Raw genomic sequence first — 23,007 nt, forward strand, 5'->3', positions numbered from 1 at the left:
ACGCTTTGGCCGGTGTCACTCATTTCCGCCAAGGTGGGACCCACCGCTCTGCGGAGCCCGGGCACCGGCTGGGTGCTCAGAGAAGTGTGTTCTACGCTTCCCTCCACGTGGGGAGGGCCAAGAGCCTGGGTGGGGAAGCCTCAGGGCTCGGACGAGTGAGGACAAAAGCAGAGCGCTCCAAGGTCAAGAGCAAAGCCATCCTGTCGGCGACACATGCTTTGGAAGCTCCGACGCCCAGGCCCACCTACCTCGTGACGACGGTGTTCTGGTCAATCCTGGCTTTGAGGTCTTCATTCTGCTGTTGGAGAACCTGGATCTTTTCTTCCAGGATAATGTTCTTTTCTGCCTATAAAAGATGCAGTGTCAAGAGCTTCTCAGCAAGGCCCTATGGATAGATGGCAGACCAATGCCCTTGGCTTCTGGGCTTTGGAACATTATCAAGAACAGTGTTTTCCAAACCGCAGTTTGCAATGCATTAGTCGGTTGTAAAATCAGGTTAGAGGGACGTGACCAGCATTTCTTTTTTAAACAAAACAGAATAGAAAATACCAGAGTGCACTGTGTGTAGTAAAAGTATTGTATATATTTTAGATACAGTATATATTTCCCTGTTAGATATATTATGTGGGTGTATATATTAGTGTATATCATGGATTTTATGTATTGTATATATACAATTTATGTGTGTGCCTATACTGGATTCCTGTGTAGAATATATTTCTCACGGTGAGTGTCCCCAGACCCCTGCCACTGTCAGAAATGAGCCGTAAGCACCACCAGGACCCAGTTTGGCTGCTGGGTCCCCCGGTTCTTCCCATCAGGCCGTCTGCCCTGCACCGGCATCTCTGGCCAGGCCTGTGTGCACTCCACGACATTCTGAATTAACGGAGGGCTGGAAATACAAATAGCATGGACACACTCTTTTCCTTCTGAGGCTCTGGGCAGCCAGGAACACGCAGCTCAAGCCCAGCGTGGCACATGCTCAGAAGATAACATCCTCTGTGGTCGCTACTCCTCTGCAACTTATGCCCCGCTCTCTCTGTCGGTGTGTCCCCAGGGCCTGAGACCTAGCCAAAGTAGAGCTCCATTCTAAGATGCACTGAGAAATAAATTAGTTTTTGAAGAGAATGTGACAAGTTCACAGCTAGAGTAATCTTTAAGGAAAAGCGCCACCTCTCCATGAATCAGGCTTCGGCATCAGAGCCTAAGGGCTGGGCTCTGCCCCTGCTCTCCAGCAAGGCTCTTCACCCCATCCTCATCTTTGCTCCCAGGAAATGGGAAGTGAATAACTCAGTTCTTCCCCCACCCCTACCCACCCCTCTGCCTGGAAAGGTTTCTGGAATGAGAACTCTTGCATACCTGCAGAATGCCTGGAGCATGGCTAAAAACAGCCAAAGAAGCCCAGAGGCTTGCAGCTGACCAGATAACGATGCAGATGGCCCTGCCTGGAGGAGGAGGGCTGAGAGGGGAGAGCTCTGTTGGCGGGCCCCCCGCCGGCCTTGGCTCCGGCCTTGCTGGGAAGCTCTGGGCTGCTGGAAGGTGCCAGGAGGCCAGCATTGCCTCTGATGCTGGCAATAGGCACTCACACCCCCGTCCGCCCTTATCCTGACTGACAGGCATCCGTGCAGTGAGAGAGGTCCCCAGAGAGGGATGGTGCTAGATCAGGAGAGGGGACGTGACGACTGAATGCAACAGGTGGTCTGGGACCAGCTCCTGGTTTGGATATAGGGGCTTCAAGGACATTTCCGAGACATACGGAGAACTTGAAAAGTTAGAGGAGGTGATCAGTTACTGAGATGGTAAGCTGAAGATTTGCTAACTGAAAGAAAGCGGGATACAAAACACTCGTATGTATGTGTGGGTTGTATATTAGAGTGTGTACACTTGTACAGAAGAAAGGCTCTGGAAATATTAACAGTGTAGAAATATGATATTTTAATTTTCTTATCTATATCTTATAATTTCCTTTTAGAGGAAATTATATTTCCTCTTAGAGTATCAGAAATTTATTTTAAATATAACAGTAAAAAAGAAAAAAATCTATCTGCGACCCTTGGGCCAACCTTCCCCTCAAGAATGGCATCTCCTTGGAGGCAGGCTTCTCTGCTGCTAACTTTGGATGACTATCTCAGCTTCAGCCCTTGCACCCACAGGGGCGGGGAGTGAACTTTGGCTGCTCTATTCCCCCAGAGGGGTGCCCTTTGCTAGTTCTGTGGGAGCCAGGCTGAAAGGTGAGGCAGAGAGTGTGGTGAAAGCCGGGGCTTGGAGCTTTGGCCCAGGGCTCCCGCCTGGGCTGGACCACTGTTTGGCTCTGGGTGAGACATGACCTCGTCCTAAGCCTCCGTCTCCGCATCTGTAAAAGGAGGCTCCTGACAGCACCTACTCAGTGGATTGCTGTCAGAGTTAAAGAACAAACACACAGAAAGTGTCTGCGCCGTGCCTGGTGCACATCAGCGATGCTCCACGGGTGCAGGCCCACCGCACATCTTCCCCGGGGAGGGGAGGAATTGGCACGCCACAGTGATGGATGGGGAGCCAGGCAGGGCATCAGACGGGCTCCAGGTTTCTACAAATGAGGCCACCTCTGAGATTCCTGAACTCCTGGCTTCCTAAGAAAGGCGTTTTCTGCTCAGTTGTGAGCACCGGACGTGTAAGGGCCCCCACCTGGATGCTGTTAATATTGACATCCACGATGGCAGCAGGAATGTCATGCAGGTTACCGGGGCCTCCCAAGGTAAGAGGCCAACTCACCAGCTTCTCCAGCTCAATAATCTTCTTTTCCTGCTGGTGTATTTGCTGATTCTTCATCTCTAATACCTGCTTCAGACTCTTCATGTCTTCTTCCAAGTGCTGATAAGGAGCCAATGCAATCTACAGGGGCAGAGAGCAAGGAGCTATTTACCAGGCATCCCGGCGAAGCCCAGCATTCACCAGCACCATGGATTCAGCAAAATCTAGTCATCCGTTAACAAGCTTCCTAACAGGCACTGGAGAATGAGAGCGAGAGGGCGAGAGGGAGACAATGCTCACAGCCTTCCCTGATAATGATGCCCACGAGTTTCCACTGGGAGAGCTACTAAAAATCCAGCTCCTTGGGGAGGAGGAGAGATGAAGCCGTCATTCCCTGAAACGTCGGATCCTGGGGTGGCCGGACACTACCAGCCTATCGCCCCAAGGGAACTTAGCGGGTAAAAACAGTACATTCAACATTGGCTTTTAACATTCACGCAGACTACTTGATTCAACAGACAGGTGGGGATTGAAAGGTCCCATCTGTGCCCATGGAGGGCCCCGCCCCCTGCCATGCATAGGAAATGAGCAAAGTGGTTTAAAAAGCAGAAAAGGCCTTGTAGAAAAGGAAATGTGAGAATAAGCTTGCCACATGTAACAAATAAAAAGACAGGATGTTCAATTACATTTGAATTTCACATAAGTATTGCATGAGACATACCTGTTACTAAGAAACTCATTTATCTGAAATTCAGATGTAACTGGGTATTGTGTATTTTGTGGCGTGTATTTTATCTGGCAACCTTACATCAGAGGGAAGGAATTGTGCCCGCCTTTCTGGGGAAAAACCCCTCACCCTACCAACTGGGGCTTCAGGGATGCCTCCCTTGCAGGAGGCACTGGGAGGGAACGGGACGTGGGGCTGGGATGGGGCCTGGCCAGGGTGGGGTGTTCCCAGGCCCAGCTTGTCACAGCAGCCCAGGGACAGGGGCTGGGGAGCCGTATGCAATGAGGCAAGAATAACACTTGGATGGAGAACCCAGGGCCGTCCCGACTCGGCACAGGTGCTGACAGGCACATGCTTAAAATCCCGGGAGGCCCTGACCGCTGTCGCTCTGGCGTCAGATCAGCACAGGGGCCCTGCCTTTGGGGTGACTGCTGGGGGAGCCCCCGGCTTCCTGGGGTCCAACAGAACTGCCTTGCAAGGGCCCTGCGGGTGCTGGGAGGCCGGGAGCGCATGGTACCTCCAGCTGCTCCTCAGTGTTTTTCTGCAAAGCCTCCTCGAAGCGTCTGGCTCGGTCCCGCAGAGACTGGCTCTGGAAGGTCAGCGTGTCCACCTGGTCCTGCAGGTAATGCACGAGATGTCCAGCCCGGTCCCCTGCAGACGCGGCACCTGGGAGGCGGTGATGACGGCCACCACCCTTCCCTGGGGGCTCTTCCCAGGGCGTCGAGATCAGAGGCCCCCCCCCCACCGGGCTCCACCAAAAGGCCTTCGCATGCAGGAGGGAGAGGCCCCCGGTCTCCCTGCCTCCGTGCTTTATCCAGAATGGACCACAGAACACTGATGGATGCATGTTTCCGTCGCACGGAAAGTGCACACACGCTGGCGGGGCACTCGAAGCAGGTGGCCCGACACAGCACTTCCTGAGATCAGAGAGCTGTCCTCGCCCCCCATCCCCAGGAAAGCAAGAAGCCTGCGGAGCGGAGGCGTTTAATAATTTAATATCTGACTTCACAAAAGCAGCCCATCAGCAGAGAGCCATCTTAGTCCAGGGGGCCTCTAGCCCCCGGCTTCAGGAAGGACGATTAATCCATCTCAGAGAAGAACTGTTCTCATTTGTTAAGTTCAAGCCAGAAGCTGTCGAACCAACCTTGACTTCTGGCTCTGCCCGAGCCCCGCCCCCCGCACTAAACACAGCGATGGCAGGTCCCGGAGGATTCTGTCTCCTGTGTCACGTCCCCGGATCCGCGAACACTCCTGATCCCACTCGCTCCACCGAGGGTGGAGCCACTTGCTGACTTTGTCCCGGACCCGGCAACTCGTTTGCCCTCAAGGGGGAGTCAGGGTCAGGGCGGGGGGAGGAGCTTTCTAAAGCGCAAGCCTGAGCCCCTCACCTCCCTACGTAAAACCCCGCGCCCTCGGGACCAAGTGACGCTGACGCAGTGTCCCATCCTCCGCATCCGCCTTTCTCGTCTCGCTGCCCCCAGCACGCCTTACATCCGCTCTTCCTCCACAGCCAGCTCCCGCTCACCCCGGCTCTCTTCTGCCCTCCCCTCGGCGCCCCTGGGTGGCAGGCCCCTGGCCTGAGCTGCCACGTGAGCGAAGTCTGTCCCGTTCAGACGCTCCCCCCGACTCGGAGGACCCTGCTGACCCTCACCCCAGCACGTGCCCGCCACAGGGCCGCTCTGTGTGTGAAGGTGGAGAGAATGGAGGCGCATGTGGGGAGGCCCGGGGCCCCAGCCCTGCTGCCAGCACAGGTGCCACCACGCTGAGCCCTCTCCCCGCAGCCCCGGCCCTGACCGATGGCGGCGGGCAGCAGAGGGAGCCGGGCAGAGCCTTGACGCGCAAGCAGAGGGAAGAGACGGTGCCTTGCTGGTGCCACGTGTTCCAAAGTTCTCCACCCCCATCACCATTTCTGTAACATTAAAACCCAGGGACTGAGGTCTTCCCGTGAACACTTCTGGCAAGAGAGATGGCCCCGCTCACCACATGTGAGCAGCTGGGTGCGGTCAACGATGGAACTGCACACGAGAGCACTGCCACATAGCACGTGCTGGCTCGACTGCTTTCTTGTCATCACAGAGAACCCAGTTTTGCAAACCATCCTTGGCGGGTTCCTTTTCCTTCTCTTTTTTGTTTCCAGTTACTTCCATTTCATTTTTAAGAAATAAAAGCCCCCCACAGTGCCATTAAATGCACATGCTGGTGCATGAGGGCAAGACAGTGTCAGTGGGAGCCGGAAGGCACATGAGCCAGCAAGTGTAAATCGGGGCTCAGGGCAGCCGGCTGGGCCCCGGCACGCGTGCGTAGAACGTGACTATAAAATGACTGGAGCGCTATGCAGTTTAACCACTCTGTGTCCAGGTTTCCCCATCTGTAAAATGGGTATGATAATAATAATACCTAACCCAGAGGATGGTGGAGAGTTAATATTTAGAACAGTACCTGGCATACAGTAAGTGCTCAATAAACATTAGCTATTATTTTATTGCAAAAATAAAATAAAATGACTGGAGTGCTACCCACCTCCTATACAAGCCTCGTCAGAGCAAGCATTCCTCTCGAGCCTCTTGTCCTCCATTAAAAAGTGAAACAGTGAAAAACTCAGGCAAGTACCATCTAGGTGGCATCTAAACTATCACACTGTGGTTCTTCTGCTTTCTTCACCATTATTCAAAACAGATCCTCAGGCACACAATGGTGCCCCAGCAATCAGACAGGACGTGCTGTTCTTCAACTTGGATTGGCTACTTTATGCCAAGGTAAGAGCACCAAGACCCAGCTGGTGACCTGGCCCGGCATGGACCACTTGGAGTTAACCAACGGCCCGATAATAATGATGATGATGGCAAATGTAACAACGCCTGAAACTATTATAATAGCACTAGCTGCTGCCTAGTGCTCTATACCCTTTACACATGATGAAATCAATTTATTTTTAAGGCAGGACCAGAAAATTTTTAAACATAAAATTCTCTCTCTGCCCATCTGGGCCACTACCCCTCTTTAGTGTGCACTGTGCATCTGCATTATACATTAACTAGATCCCCTTAGAAGACACAGGAATGCCTGCTCACCGGGGGAAAAAAAAAAAAAAAAAGCAATTTTCTCCTGGCGCCAGCAAGGTAACTCCTTAGGAGATAACATTCCTTTCTCAATCCTGTAAGGGTCACGATGACCCACTACTTGCCCTGTTGGACTATGTACACTGTCAATATGTTACTTTGATGTAAGACCCTTTGTCTCAAAAATTTATATAACTGTGCATTGACCTCTAAGGGACAGTCCTTGGTGCTTTGTCTTTTAATCTTTAAAAAAAATTTAATACAATTTTTAAAGGTTACTTTCTATTTACAGTTATTACAAAATACTGCAATTACAAAATATTCCCCATGTTGTACAACACATCCTTGAGCCTATTTACACCCAGCAATTTGTACCTCCCCTACCCCATCCCTACGTGCCCTCCCCCCCACTGGTAACCACTAGTTTGTTCTCTGTATCTGTGAGTCTGCTTCTTTTATGTTACATTCACTAGTTTGTTGTGTTTTTTATATTCCACATATAAGTGATATCATACAGTATTTGTCTTTCTCTGTCTGATGTATTTCACTTAGCAGAATGCCCTCCAAGTCTATCCATGTTGCTACAAATGGCAAAATTTCGTTCTCTTCTATGGCTGAGTAGTATTTCATTGTATACCACATAAAGACTGTCTCCTGGGTTCTAATCCTCAGGTTGGCTCAAATAAAATTCTCCATTTCTTTCTTGGATTCACTATTGATTAATTTTTTCATTGACACACATATTATTTCCCTTAAGCTGCTCACACTAAGATGGGTAAACTAAGGTTTACAGCTTATGTAGCTGTCCAAGATTTCAAAGCTATTAAGAGAAGGTACAGTGGGGATTTAAACCTCAAACTCCAATCTTTTACCCCAAACCTGTTTCTCTAGCTGCCAGTAGCCCAAGGAGACTGGCCTAAGCAACTGTACCCACCTCACACCAGAAAACCTCCAGCTCAAATGGATTCTGCCCATGAGTTACCACTAAAATGTGCACAGTTCATGACTGTGTGATGTTAGTGGCAAAGTGAAGACTCATGGATGAAACAGAACTCTCCCTTCTTTTGGTTTTGGACCGTTTGGGGTTTTCTGATACATCACAGTATGGCTGTTACTTTCCTGGTTTGTGTTCCTTAAGGGTAATATATCTGGGTGGTGTGGGATGTGGGGTACACAAAGAAGTTTGGGGTTAATTTGCCAAGGATAAGCCACACGAGGAGCACGTGGGCATGTGCAGCCCCACTGATGGATCCATGCATGGATCGACGGATCGGGGGTGGGTTTGCAGCAGGTGGTTTCCCATTTAAAAATTTTTGAATAGTACACTCAATAGTGTGACACTCCATAATCCTAGATTCTTTTCTCGGCAGGGCAGGCTCTGTGCAAGAAAACACTGCCTGGGGAAAGTGAGCCATTGAAGAAACAAAATTCCTGCCTTTGTATTAGAATTACGGTAATCACCTCCCAAATTTCCAGATGTGAATGTCCCTAATATTTAAAAGGTAATCTTTCTATGACTGGGATGTCCAGAGCTGGCAATGGAAGCAGGGCCACCAACCTCCCCCTGGCTTCCCAGGCAGCCCCTCTCTAGGGCTGGGGGCAGTCAACATCTTTTCACAGAAGCAGCTGGTTGGGGTCTCTGGACGGCAGAGACCTCCATTCTCCCCTTCGAGATCAGAAGGAAGCCAGGCAGCGCCCCTGGCATCTGAGACCCACACTCTGTATAGGTTTCAAGCGGGACGCCAAGAAGCTTCATTACATCTCCAGGGGATTGAAGTTGCTTTTACAATTCCCAGAACATGTCCTGTGATTTCTGCCCTACATGAGTCTCCTTACCCCGTTAACCCTGCCTAGAATGCTCTGCTCCCTAATCCTCCCCTTTCCCCAAACATGGCTCTGACCGCAAGCACATGGGGAGCCGTCTCTCGGAACCCCTGTGGCGCTAACGGTATTATTCATTCCGTGCAAGTATGTGTTACCTTCCGTGCTGGTCTGTCACTATTTGTATCACAGCTCTGAGTAGACAGTAAACTCCTTAAGGGCAGGGAGTAGGTCTTATTTACCCCCATATTCCAATGCTTAGTACAGGATCCAGTACACGGTAGGTGCTGGATAAATGTCTGTGGACAGGAATTACAGTGCTGCCATTATCTTGATGTTGGAGTTAAGGAAACACTAACCTGTAATGACAGCCGCAGCTTTTCAAAATTTTCTTCCAATTCTTTCTTTTCAAGCTCGTGGGTAGACATCAGTTCTGGAGAGAAGACATCAAATTGTTAAGTTGATCTTTCTTTTGAAAAGGGATCAAACAAGATTCTTTTGCCAGGCTAAGACTAGTGATGTAGGTGAGTAAGGGACACCAGTATATAGAGGACTTAAGCCTAAAGAGACCTCTCCATTAGTTTGAAATTGTATGCAATGTTATTTAGGAGAGAGGGAGAAAGGATGAGGAAGGAAATAGGAGAAAGGGCGAGGGTTAAGAGGAAAGAAAGGAGGGAGGGAAGCAAACACAGCACAAGCACACACACACACACACACACACACACACACACTCACTTTTATACCCAGCTCTACCAACACCCTGGCCAAGTCAGATTCTCCATTCACAGCACTCATTGATTCTCCAACTTTTCCTAATGGTAAAACTACTAGGTAATTGATGTTAAATCCCCCTTTTCTTCCCTCCCAGGATCACTCTTCTTTTCTACCACGAAGCTGCAATCTCGGGCTGAAGCAGGGACCTTTCCAAGGAGAGCGGAGCATGGGCTTGCTGGAGAATGGACAGGTGAACGGGACCAGTGCTGTGCCTGCAAAGTCACCTTGGTGGCCTCTGGGCCACACTCTGGAAACCACAGATGCTAGGATTTGCTTGAGCAAAGAGTCGATGTTAAGCCACTCAGACGGAAGGAAGGACTCATTGGGCTGGTTCCTCTTGGGGAGTTTGGAGCAATTCTATTCCGTGAAAAGTGTCATTCCAGTGATAATTTGCAAGACAGGCAGAAAGAGATGTCATGTAAGAGTTATTAAGCAAATGGATTCTATTTTCCTCCAGATGGGAATAGTCTTATTAGCTGGGTGAAGCCCGTCTCATTCTAGCTACACAAGCAATTTGTTTTCATGTTATAACTGGAGAGAGGAAAGGTCTCATTAATCAACCTGGATCATATGCTTAGCACAGGAGAGTAATGGAGACCAATAATTATCATTCCGGCTGGCATAAGCTGCAATTAAGAAAAACTTTGTGGTTTCCATTGACCCAAATCTTTTAACTAATGATGGTTAAGGTCTCTTAGAAATCCACCTGTTATAGCTGAAATTTACATTTGGAAAAAAAAAAAAAAGTTTGTGCTTATTTTACTGACATAAAACCGTGTGGGTTTCTGGTCTACCTGCCTTTGTCTAAATGACTACTTTTAACAGTCATTGAGAGCATCATCCATAATAATGAAGTTTTTAGCTACCATTACATACGCCTACATTGTCTTCACATTATATGTAATTCAAAGGCCCTGGATGTGGCGTCTAAGCGAGATTTCATTAGTCAGAAAAATCTACCAAGTCTATTTATACAAAAATCTGGAAACAAAAGGCAACACTCATTGTAACATTTCCATTCCTGTTCCCTTTCCTGAGACCATTTTCCTACAGTGCAGTGATGGGCTTTAGGGCATTTTCAGATACGCTATACCTCACAAGCAAAGAAAAGTCAGTATCTATTAGGTGGCATAAACCATGGCGACTATCTATGTACTCATAATGTATTTCATTATTTTAAGATCCTGACACTCTGTCCCATGCTGAAGACTGTGCTCTAAGAGAGTGCTTCTCCAATTTTGCTACATATTAGAATCACCTGGGGAGTTTTAAAAAATCCTGATGCCTGGGCTGCACCCCAGAGCAATTAAATCGGAACCTCTGTAGTGGGAGCTACACATCAGTATTTTTTAAAAAACTCTCCAGGTGGTTCCAATGTGCATCCAAGGGTGGGAACTGGTACTCTAAACATGAGACACGCTCTCAGGAACAGGAAATACATTTAACTAGTTCTCAGGAAATTCTCTCCCCTGCGTCCAGCTTGGACTTTCCCATGTATGGGTAGTTCCCAGAGGCGGTGGGGATGGTGCTCGAGGGGGCAATCACATGAGTATTGACTATTGCACAGTGGGCCTTGTTGTTTACAAAGAACATTTAAAAATAATTTTAAAACTCTGATATTAATTCTCAAATTTTTATTATTTATTAATCTATTGTTAAATTAATTGTTTTTCATATACTTTAACAATCAGCTGACTGGGGAGGAAAAAATGAGGAAAGGGGAAATTGAAAAACAAATTCTCTATATAACGTAAATGCATGTTAACATGTAAAAAGCTTCTTTCACAGAGTCAAAATCTTAGTAGTACTTAAATGTTGTCGCTATTGTTACAACCCACATAAACTCCTACGTATCCAAAGATAAATCAAAGTTATAAAAAAATGTAAAAAATGTAAAAAGAAAGATCCTGAGAGTCCACTTACATCCATGGTGAATGTGGTCTGAGTGCAAGGTGTGGAGAGCCAGGCCCAATCAGATGCTGGCGTGGCCCTGACAACACCACACCTGTGGGACAGTTATAAGGCCACAAAACAAGACAAAGCCCAGGATGTCTACACTTACTGTAGAACAGTGGGTCTCAAGCTTGGCTACCTGTCACATTCACCTATGAGCTTTAACAAGCCCAGGCTGTAACCCAGACCAGCTACCAAACCCTGGGCTGGGACCAAGGCTCCCAGGGATTCCAGTATTCACGCAGGGTTGAGAGGATCGGCTTCAGAGGAAAGTACAGTAAGTCCCCTACAAAAGAACCTTCAAGCTGCGAACTTTCAAAGATGTGAATGTGCATTCCATCAATGTCAGGCGTGAGTGAAATTGCAGCTTGCCCTCCGTCTCCTATTGCTGACGATCCTTCCGCTCTACCATCTCCCACCTCCTCTCCCTCCTCCAGTCAGTAACCCTTCTTGCCTGTTCACTCCATGCCAGCCCCTGGATGCCAGCTGTTGTACTGTACTACTGTACTTTTCAAGGTACTGTACTGTAAGATTAAAAATTACTTTTTAATTACTTTTGTGTTTGTTTGTTTGTTGTTTTTTATGTATTATTTGTGTGAAAAGTATTATAAACCTATTACAGTACAGTACTATATAGCCGATTGTGTTAGTTGGGTACCTAGGCTAACTTTGTTGGACTTACGAACGAATTGGACTTACAAACGCGCTCTCGGAACGGAACTCATTCATATGTACGGGACTTACTGTAGTTACCCGGGTCCTGGATTTCTATCTTTTCTTAACCCAAGAAGCAACACAAAGGACACACCAGGAAGGAAAGGAAGGAAGAAGGGAAAGGGGAGCAAGAGGGAAAGGGAGGGCTCCTCGTGCCTGCAGCCGGAGAGGGTCAGTGTGCACAGCCCACCCTGCCAGCCACGCGCACCAAGGCTCATAGCTACCTTGCACCTTGTGGTCGTGGTCATCCTGCAGGAGCGAGACGGCAACCGTGTGGCTGTTTTCCATCTCTAGGAGAGCAGCCTCATGGCTGGCGGTGATGTCTTCCACCTGCAGGAGATCACAGCTCTGGTTACACAGAGAGCCGGGGACCGGGGGCTCCGATGGCCTCGCCGCTTGGAGGACCGAGGTGGACTGCAATGAGGGGACATGTCAGCGGCCCAAACATCAAGGGCAGGACACTCTGCTGAGATGACAGCCACCCTCAGCCTTGTGCTGAGGCAGGAGAGCCAGGATCTGGTGGTGACGTGGGAGGCCCGGAGTCAGGGGCGGCAGGGCAGGGGATGTCACAGGGAAGTCACTGCCACAGCCCTGCTGCTCATGCAACGGGAAGCAGCTCCCGGGGTGGGGTGGGTAGCTGCCGAAGCCACCTCTTTACTGCCCTGGGCCCCCTCTGGTCCATTTCCTTCCACCCCATTCCTTCCCCTTCCACCAAGCACTCCATGAGGTAATAAGGGACAGAAGAGGGTCCTCCCCTACCAGATGGTCCGTTCTGCTTCCTGGCAGCAGGTGGGAGCTACAGCACGCGAGGTATCTGGAGGGAACTAACATTTATTAAGCTACCCACTCTCGGCTTCTCCACTCAAGCCTCACAGCAATATGATAAAGTAAATGTTTTCATGTTCACTTCCCAGACGAGGAAACTGAGGCTCAGAGAGGTCTGAAGTGTTTTACCCAAAGGCTAGTAAATGGCAGAGCCAGCAGTCAGCCCAGGGCTGTCTGACATCCACGGGCGAAGCTCTGAAACGCACTGCCCTTGCCTCCCGCCGCAAGACCAGCAACCAGTGCCCAAGGACCCCCTCACCAGCCCCAAGGCAAGTGGGCAGGTGTGTGCGTGTGCTCGCCACCCCTGCTCCCAGCCGTGAACCTGCCCCCCGGATCACGGTGCAGACCTCCCCCTGCCCAGGCTGCGGGACCTGCTCCCAAGAAGCTGCTGTTCTCTGGCTGATGGTACATTTCCAGGAGTTTAATCACAGGTAGTGCAGCCAGCCCAGGATTTTTTTTTTTTTTTTTGACTTTTGTTTTTCATTATTATTTTTTTTAAACATCTTTGAGTATAATTGCTTTACAATGGTGTGTTAGTTTCTGCTTTATAACAAAGTGAATCAGTTATACACATGTCCCCATATCTCTTCCCTCTTGCATCTCCCTCCCTCCCACCCTCCCTATCCCACCCCTCTAGGTGGTCACAAAGCACCGAGCTGATCTCCCTGTGCTATGGCAGCCCAGGATTTTTTATCTTCCCCCTTCCTGATCTCCGTCCGCACCACACACCTTCCATCTTTACTGCTTTTGTTATTTTTGCTGTTGCAGCTGTTATTTTAACTTCAAATGTATGACTTACAGGAGTCATTGCATAAGACGACCTCTCCCTGTGATAGCAAACCAGAACAATGTTTTTCCAAATTCTCTGTTGGTGACCCATTGTAAAAACACCATTGTACATTGTTACACACACACACACACATACACGGGGCGTGTGTGTGAAACCAAAGTTTCACAAAATGACACTTTCCCCTCTTACCTGCAATAATCTCGTTTTAAAATTTTTATTCTATGTTCCTTTGTTGTTTTTCAAAATACAGTTACAAACCACTAAATTCATTTCATGACGTACTAAGGTGTCAAAACCTAGCATTTGAACAACACTGAACCAGCGCACCTGCCCATGCCCTGAAGCTCTGCGGCGGACCAGTTCAGAATACTGTCCAGCCACCTCTCAGAGGGTCTCATTTCTCTGGGGATAATTCACAGGCTGATCTTTGATCTGTAAGGAGGAAGAACCCTTCACAAGAAAGGAAGTCCGCTTGTGAAGGGGATGCATGGGAGTGTCTGTATTTTAAAATGGGATAGATTCCCATTCTGGATACCATCATTGCTTGGGAAAGTTTGCCCGACTTCTCTCTCCTATGGTAAAAGGAACCATCATCCACTAAAACAGAAATATCACTGGCAAAACCAACAATGAACTTGACAGTGTTCGGAAAGCTGCATTACGACATGAAAATGGACATGGTATGCGATGATTCACTTTTATCTACTGGCCATTCTTGATTAAACAATATTTCACTTGAGGCTCAGAGCTATGAATCCACTCAGCAGAAAGGCCGATTACTGCAGTTTTTAATTGTCCAAATCCTGTTTATATGAAGGTTTTTTATGGAATCTTTGTCCAAAGACTTTCAGTCTCTTGGAAAAACAAATCATTGGTTAAAAAATGGAGGGGCTTCCCTGGTGGCGCAGTGGTTGAGAATCTGCCTGCCAATGCAGGGGACACGGGTTCGAGCCCTGGTCTGGGAAGATCCCACATGCTGCGGAGCAACTGGGCCCGTGAGCCACAACTACTGAGCCTGCGCGTCTGGAGCCTGTGCTCCGCAACAAGAGAGGCCGCGATAATGAGAGGCCCGCGCACCGCGATGAAGAGTGGCCTCCACTTGCCACAACTAGAGAAAGCCCTCGCACAGAAACGAAGACCCAACACAGCCATAAATAAAAATAAATAAATAAATAAATAAAATTAAAAAAAAAAAATGGAACTAGTTTTCCTTATGCTCCATTGGTGACTTCCGTTAGAAACAAGTACCCACACATTGTTTGGAGGTATGTTACCCAGTTCAGTATAAAGAAAACTCTTTCATCAGTCCTTAGTATGATTCTAATTTATTGGGTTCTTACACAAATTGCCACGGGTGGTTTCAGAAAAGAGAGATGGATGCAAGGACTAAGTTCCAGAAGAGTCCCTTTCGTCCTGGCGGTGGATCTGCCCTGATCAGCAAGGGTGGTGCTTCATCGCATGCCCTCCCGGCTTGGTGGAGTCAGGTCTTTGATTTAGTGGTGATGGGATACCACACCCAATATATAGGATGATGTAAGGGTGTGATCTATCTGTTACAGCCTCTCAGAGGGGCTTTTGGGGATGAAATACTGATCCCCTAATTCCTCCATATGCAATGAGAGGAAGGCCCAGGATGTTTTGAAGGAAACCAGTGAGAGCCAGTGAGCCAAAATTTGGGCATCATGGTCCTTACTCTCGAGTGATTTAGGTTTCTAGACATGCGTATGGTTTTTAAAGACTGTTCCCTCTACAAGGAAGGGGCCGTGCGCTGTTGGCCGTCCCCCTTCTTATCCCAGTTTCAATCCCCATGGCTTCTCCTCTATGGCTCTAGGCTTCTTTCCAGAGCACGGAGCAGCAGCCCGTCCGAGCTCTCAGCCTGAGAAGACCTCCAGGTCGGCAGGCATTTGAGGGGATTCAGACAAGTTGACCCAAGGGACACACAAGATATGTTTTGTGTTGTAGATCACCAAAAAAGAGACAGAGGCGCTAAACCATTATCCGGCCACAGCAAACTTACGCTGGGTGAAGCTTCATTTTCTTCCTTTTAGAACCCTGGGTGCCCCCGTCCCCCCAAAATCTCTGCTGGGCCAGCCTCCTCCCTCTTCCAGGAGGACAAAGTTCTGAGCTGGCTGTGGAGCTCCGTCCATGTGCCCATCAAGTAGTCCCAGTGGTACAGAGCAGCAGCTGGTCCCTGCACCAGGCTCTGTTCCTGCAGCTGTTTGCTGTTTAGCTGAGTTCCAGCAAAGCAAAGGGCTGGGAAGCCACCCTCTCCAATGGGTAAGAATAGAGCTGTAGGCTTACTTCATTCAGCCATTTGGAAAATGCAATTATGGGAGCCTTCGGCAATTCACTTAGAGAAGACTTCCATTTAGAATGAAGAAGCATGGGCTTTACATTGTCTCGGCTTTACTCATTAAAGAAAACCAGATTAAACTCCCATTTGCCTCCATCTGCGACGACGTGTATTCCTATCTGATGAGACAGAGGGAGCTGCCCTGTCTTTTCTCTCCAGGGCTCTCTGAACGACTCTCCTTCCGGATAACGAGACGACTCACCATCTCTTCTGTCCCTGCATCCCTGCTACAGCATCCTGGGTACCGACTCGGAGCAGGCAGACAGCCCTGCCAGAGCTCCTGGGCTGACTTCAGCCCCCTCCGGGCTGTGCCTTTGTCCCTTTGCTGCCCACCACGTGGGCAGGTGTTCACAGAGGCTTCTATCTGCCCTGCTCTGCCTCTTTCCAGTGTCCGGAGGCTCTGGGCTGCGATGGGCGGGGCTCTGGCGCCGGAAGACAGAGGGGCCCTCGGGACCTCACTCTATTTGATTAGAGAGTGTGGTTTCGCTGATGGCAGCTGTGCACCTGCTGTGCGGGACGAATAAGAGACAGAATGCAAGATGATGGCCAAAGTGGCCTCTGCACGTTCTGATAAAGTGTGGGCGTGCTGGGCCTCCCAGTTAGTCTAAAAGGATGATTTCTTTAGGAAAGGTTAGAAAGCGTGTCCCGGATATGAGACAAAGCCAACATAAACTCCAACTACTGCCCCTCTGGAAAGGAGTCTCTGCTCAAAATGCAGAATCCAGAATGCCTTTAGGAACCAGGGGGCCCTGCACGAGGCGCTTCCCGGCCGGGTCAGGGAGAGAGACAAACTGCCAAAGGGTGTTGGAGGGAGAGGGTCAAAGGTCACAAGTCTGATCACTAAATACCAGGCTCTGTGGGCGATACATTTGGAGCAGAAAAGGAAAAGCATTTGTGTTTACATTGAAAAATCTGTTTCGTGTGCCCTGAGATAGGGAAGCTTGGGAAATCTGGCTTCTGTTAATGTGCGGCTAGCTCTAGAATGAGCACTGATTTGATGAAACACCTTTACAATCCGACTTTTAAGATAAGAGTCATACCATATCTTTAAAGGCACGCAAGAAAGCCAGGAGGCCAGGCCATGCCCCTGCTCATACCCTATCTTGTCTGCAGGGCTAAAGAAGGAGGCCCTGTACATCCCCCGACACCAGACACCTGCAGCTCTGGGCCCCGGGGAGCCCCAGTCCGTGACTCTGATTCCATTAGCGCGGGGTGCAGACAGGAGGAGTGCTTTGCCAGAAGCTCCCCAAGTGACTCCCATGTGAGGCCAGAGAGAGAGAGACGGCCTTTGCCTCTCGAGGCGAGTGGACGGCTGGATCTTCCTAGGGGCATCCTGCGGTAAAGTCAGAGGTCAGCCGGCCTTCTCGAGGGAGTTCCTGATTGGAGGAAAGCCTCAGAAAATCCTGCGTCAGAACGGAAGCAGCCTCCCCGCTGCTGGCCGGGGCACCGGGGCGCCAGGAGAGGCCCCATTGGTGAACTTGAGTTTTAAGGCTCGAGAAGGACAGAGATGGCAACATCTATGGGTCAGTATTGCCGAACGCGACTGTCCCCCACAAAGAGGACCTGAGTGTGGAGGGTCGGCACAGATCGCTGGAACCACAGACCTTCCAGATCCCCACTGCGGTCAGGCACCGAGCCTCCTCCTGGACCAAATACATGAGCATTTACTCTACCTGGAAATTAGAATATGGCTTGATGTGTATTTCACCTTCTTCCACGTTGCCTGTGCGCTCCCTGCTGGAGAAGCTGAAGGTCAGGATAACAGCCAACATCCAGCAGCAAGAGCAGAATAGGGGCCTGAATAATTCATAGATTTCAACCATCCATCCCTCCCCCTGCCCCCAAACCAATGGGTTTCTATAGGAAAGATTTACTCGAATGTAAAGCATGCAGATGCTCTTTCCACCATAAAGCTTTCCCTCATCCTCCCACCTGGAAGGAAACTCTCAGTTCCTAAACACAGAACCTGTATTTTCCACCCAGTATTACAGTTTCTGGAGAAACTGCCTCAGAACTTCCCTGGATTTATAACCCGAGGTTATGGAACAAGCAAGTCCACATTTTATAAACATTGGCATTTCTTGCAGTATGCCGTCATGAGGCCTTGTGTACGGCGGGCCTTCACTGACTATTCTTTGCTCAGATGGATGAATAACTAAATGAATCACTTTAGCTGTTATAAAGGATCAAGAAGAACAGGACTCAGAGCTCTCATAAGACAGAGCACTTTTAAAATACGCACAAGTAGCTCATGTAACTCACTCGCAAGTGGAAAAGTCAGGGCCTCCAATCTCTCCCAGTGTGAAATCTTTAAAAGGCCACTGTCCCAGCTCAAAGGCAGATGAGGCCACACCCCCCCGGCACCGACAAAACTTAGCGAGGTTCTGCCCCGGCTCCCTCCACTGGCGGACAGGCTCTGCTCGGCAGTGGCCCTGGTTCCCAGTTTCTCACACACGACACCCCAGCATGAGTGTTTGTTCGGAGGCTCATCCTTCTGCCTGGGGACCACCTCCTGCCCTTCCTTCCATTTCTTGGCATCTTCTCAACCAACCCAGAACTTTGGACCAAAAGTCAGTGAATATGAGTATAAATACATTCTTTGTGTAAAACTGGGAATGAATAGCCCCAGGATACAGGGCACAGAACAAGCCGATATCTGCACCAGGTCTGAGCTGTATCAAGGGACCATGAAGCAGGTAAGACTAAAGACGGCAGCCGTGCCAATGTCCACTTAAAGCCAGCTGAGAAGCCAAGATGCTGAAGGTTCCACTTCTAATCTTAGCCCAGCAGGTAACCTTAGCTGTAACCTATCTGTTTCCCAGCCTCTAAGTCTGTACCACCTCAAGCAGGCAGATGTGTCTGGTTTCCACAGGCCTCTAGAAAAAGGAGGATGACTAACCCAAGATGCTGAATAGAAGAAAGTGCTGTCAAATAGGAGATCGTTATTCCAACAATAGTACTTACTATTACTCTGAGATTTCTCCCGTGCCCCCTATGATTCACAAGCCTCTGGGGACCATCGCCATCCAGATTATCTACCAGGGAGGCAGCCCAAACATTCATGATAGTGAAGGGCCACTCGGCACCAGCCTGAGATGTAAAGTGAGCTCTTCACAAATGCCAGTTTACCTTAGGGATACCATGAGCAGACTAGGGGTAACAATACACAATTAGAAGGTGGGCATTAAGGCGTCAAGAGCCTTGGCGACTTAGGAAGAAGAGAAGAGGGAGAAGCAAAACGAGCTCTCTCGGAAGCAGAGTGGTCTCGTCTTAACCTGCCTGTCACACCGGCGCCAACACGGTAACGGACACGGCAGCTGGCCATGGGGATGGGCACACCGGGCTCCTACCTGCTTCCAGGCTGACAGGCTCCCTGGGAATTCTTCCCCAGCTATTCCAGGATGAATGACCCTCTCTAGGAAGACTGCTGGGCTAAGGTTAATGAGCGGAATCCTTCTTTCATTCAGCAAATACACACTGAAGGCTCGCTCCGTGCAGGCAGGCAGTCCCGCGCCAGAGATTCAGCAGTAAACCCGGCAGAAAACTCTAGTTCAGTGCTCGAGAGCACGGACCCTGGGATCAGACTGGGTCCAACCCTGGCTCTTCCATGAGCGTGAATGCTGGCAAGTTATTTAACCTCCGGGTCTCGGTTTTCTCACCTGTAAAATGGGGACAATAATGGTACTCCCTCTTAGAGTTATCGTGGGGGTTAAATGAGTTAGTACATGTAAAGAGGGAAGAGCAGGGCCTGGCATACAGCACGTGCTAGATACACATGTGTCTGTCATCACCACTGTCCTTATGGAATATGCAGAAGATCAACAGGGTACAAAGTAAAAGTTATCATACATTAGGTAGTAATAAGTGCCAAGGAAAAACTAAACAGGAAGAGTGTGCACAAGGTGGGGAAGGAGCGGTAATTTTGGATAAGGAAAGGCCTCACTGAGAAAAGTCTGCAAGGGAGGGAGAGAGGGAGCCATGGGGTTTCTAGAGGGAGAGCATTCCAGGCAGAGGGCACAGCGAGCGCAAAAGCCCGGAGGTGGGAGTGTGCCTGGGAGCACAAGGCAGGGAGACCAGAGTGGCTGCAGGGGACGACGGGAGGGGACAGAGGAGAGAAACGAGGTGGGAGAGCGGGCTTGACCGGAAGCTCACCTGCTTGCTGCACGGACTCCCGGCTGACGCGGCTCCCCTCCACCGCCCACCCACGTCTCCCTCCCGACGACGGCAGGGGCAGGCGCAGGGCCGCGCCGGGGCGCAGACTGACCTGCTCCTGGTGCTGACACCCGATCCGCAGCAGCTGTGCGCGGTGCTCCTCCTGGAGCTGGGCCGCCTCGGTCTCGAACTGCAGCTGCAGCCGCCGTTCCAGGTCGCGCAGGTCGGCCTGATGCTGCCGGCCCCGCCTGCGCACCTCGTCCTCACGGCGCCGCTCCAGCTCCGCCTTCTCCCGCTGCAGCTTCTCACACTTCGCCGCATGGAAGGCTGGGGACAGGGAGAGCGACACTTAAAAAGCTGGTCAGGACGCACCGAAAGCGCCGGGCCCGAGTGTCCGCAGCCCCCACGAGTTGCACATCAAGGTGGACCTAAGGACCAAGGTCACACTCAGTGTGTGGAGCACGAGCTGCGAAGGCTAATCTGGGCTTTCTGACCACAAGCCGCATGTTTCTGCCGCTAGATCAGGGTTCTCTGAGGGTCCACAGACCATGGGCCTCACAGATACTGGGTGCTTGTTACAAATGCACGCTCCTAGGCGCACCCTGGTGGATCAGAAACCCCGGACAGGAGCCCAGCATGTCAATTCTTCACAAGGGCCACGGTGACTCTTACACCCATCAAGGCTTGAGACCTGGCACGCCTGGAGGCTGGAGACAAGACGGGATGCACGGGATTCTCTCCAGGCTGACATAACGAATGGGACAATCGCAGAGGAAGTGTGCGTGTGGGTCCTTTCAGGTGACCGAGACCTCACCAGCAGCATCCCTCCCCACTGGTGGAAGGATGGGTAACCACTCAACGCCCCTTTGCACGGGTGGGTCGCCCTGCCGCAGTTCTGGTTTGCTTCGCGGGGAGGGGCTGCGACAGCACTTAGAGTCCGTGCCTCCCCTGGGCCAGAGCGGACTGCTCTCATTTCAAAGTCTCTTCCTCAACTGCAAACTGCTTCCAAGGAGAAAACCTTCCTTGACAATCTACTCTATTTAGGTCACGTGGAGGTGACGATGCACACGCACGCAGACGACAAAGTGGACGGACAGCTCACTTACACTCCACAAAGACTGGGGCCCCTACGCTCCCTGCTCTGTGCTGCAGTCTGGGGAGGCTTGTCGTTTACTCTGAAGTTGAGTGAGCATAGTCAGATAGCATTTGAAACACCCTAATCAAAAGTCCCACCCTAAAGGCGCAGCTCATTCAAGGGTTTCTTTGCCACACTCTGGCTCTCAAAGAGTTTGTTAATTAGCACAGGGGATGTTTAAAAACATTTTTTCCCTGGCGAAATGAGCAGTGGACGGGCTGGATCTTGCCCTGTGTGCACAGCGTGTAAGAGTCTGGCCAGCCCAGCAGCCTAACACTGTCCCCAAAGGCCTTCTTGGTCTGGGGCTTCAATTGGCCCTGTGTCCTGTGTCCCATCATTTTTGGGAGGATTCTGACACACAATCGTGAAGAGTTGTTAGGATCTGCCAGTGTAATCAGGGTGTACTGAGGGTGGGTGGTGGGCACCCCCATGCCTCTTATGGTCCAGGGTGGACCCATAAGAGGACGCACCGTCTGTAGGGAATTTGAAAGCAATAACCACACTGACTTGAAAAGCCCTCTGCTTTTTGCTGTCACCTGTGCCAGCAACTCTAAAGAATGCTGGTGAAAAAATACTCCTCCTCAAAAGTTTTTGGTTGGTCTACATTCTAAGCAATAGCTACAATTACTGTCGAGGTTTTTAAAAACAATTTTTGTATTAAAAAAAAAATCACAAACAGAGAAAAGCTGGAAGTACAGTACAAGGACATTATTGTCCAAATGACGTTTTCCCCCTGAACCATTTGAGAATCAGAGGCTGACTGCTGTCTCATCAACCCCGAATTCCTTAGTATATATTCCCTACAAACAAGGACATTCTCCTACGTAACCACAATGCAGTCATCAAAATCAGGAATCAACACTGATCCAACAGTGCCCTCCAATGCTCAGACCCATTAAAATTTCACCAGTTGTCCTAATAATGTTCTTCCTAGAAAAAGGATCTGGTTCTGAATCACGAGCTGCATTTACCTGTCCTGAGTGTCCTTCTGTCTGGGATACTTCCTCAGTCTTCCCTGGATGTTCAGGACCTGGACGCTTTTGAAGGTGACAGGCCAGTCATTCCATTCGGCCTCTCTGAGGTTTCCTCATTATTACATTCAGGTCAGGTAGGTCTGGCAGGAATACCACAGACTTGGCACTATGTGCTTCTCATTTGAATATCAATCAATTTGAATCACCTTTAAATTGAAATTTCTTTTTTCTAATTGTTTATATAGTGAGTCAGGAAAATTATGCTTATGACTGATTATCACAACGTTATCCTGAAAATGATTTTGTGGTATAGAGGAGGGAGTGTTACAAATGCTGGGTGTCAAATATGCTAGGGATTCCCTTGAACATATATCTTATTGTCACACCTGCTGTGAGTAAATCTTTCCAGTCAGGTATATGTACCTCAGGACGAATGGCTGGGCGTGCACCGGGCTTCCCACCACAAGTAGTGAAAGGGCGTTTTGCTCGATCGCTAATAAATACAGCAGGAAAAGCAGATTCTGGCTTAGGCTTTCTGGTCCCTGGTAGTGAGGTCACGGGAGGCCACAGTCCCCACAGAAAGAACCTACCAGGAGCTAAAGGCCACAGTGCCTCAGGCCTGGAGGTGGTGGTGAGGAATCACCTGTTCCCAGGAGTCTGAGCCTCGGCTGAAACAGAGCTCCAGCTTTCCCCAAAGACCCTCCAACTTGGGGAAGTTGTTAGAATTTCACCAGGGACCCTAGCTAGTGAAAAAGCTATCAGGATCCACAGACTAGGCAAGAGGTGTACATATAAAGACAGGTTTATCCTAGGGTGACTGGGCTTTAACAGAACAAAGACCATGGAATGTCCATTAAAAAACAGTGTTTTATGGATTGAGACAAAGTCAGATTGAGGCCAATGGAGAAGCACTTATTTACACACACAGACACTCTTTCTCCTATTCGTTTCCATCATGGTTTATCACAGGAGACTGGATATAGTTCCTGTGCTCTACAGG

The 23,007-nt window shown here is 49.7% G+C and overlaps 1 protein-coding gene across 2 annotated transcripts in view; it reads right to left on the reverse strand.

Annotated features, from left to right (window-relative positions):
• The window catches only part of MTUS2 (microtubule associated scaffold protein 2), a 318,132-nt gene that overhangs the window by 1,060 nt on the left and 294,065 nt on the right, over window positions 1-23,007 (reverse strand). For both annotated transcript variants that reach the window (XM_061170836.1, XM_061170835.1), the window contains 6 exons: window positions 20,011-20,225; window positions 12,003-12,108; window positions 8,697-8,770; window positions 3,975-4,073; window positions 2,752-2,871; window positions 249-346 (listed from right to left, as the gene is read on the reverse strand). In XM_061170836.1, the coding sequence (XP_061026819.1) occupies window positions 249-346; window positions 2,752-2,871; window positions 3,975-4,073; window positions 8,697-8,770; window positions 12,003-12,108; window positions 20,011-20,225 (712 nt within the window). The remainder of the gene's footprint in view (window positions 1-248; window positions 347-2,751; window positions 2,872-3,974; window positions 4,074-8,696; window positions 8,771-12,002; window positions 12,109-20,010; window positions 20,226-23,007) is intronic.

This window comes from Eubalaena glacialis, chromosome 16 (genome assembly GCF_028564815.1).
Source record: "Eubalaena glacialis isolate mEubGla1 chromosome 16, mEubGla1.1.hap2.+ XY, whole genome shotgun sequence".
NCBI classification, from domain to species: Eukaryota; Metazoa; Chordata; class Mammalia; order Artiodactyla; family Balaenidae; genus Eubalaena; species Eubalaena glacialis.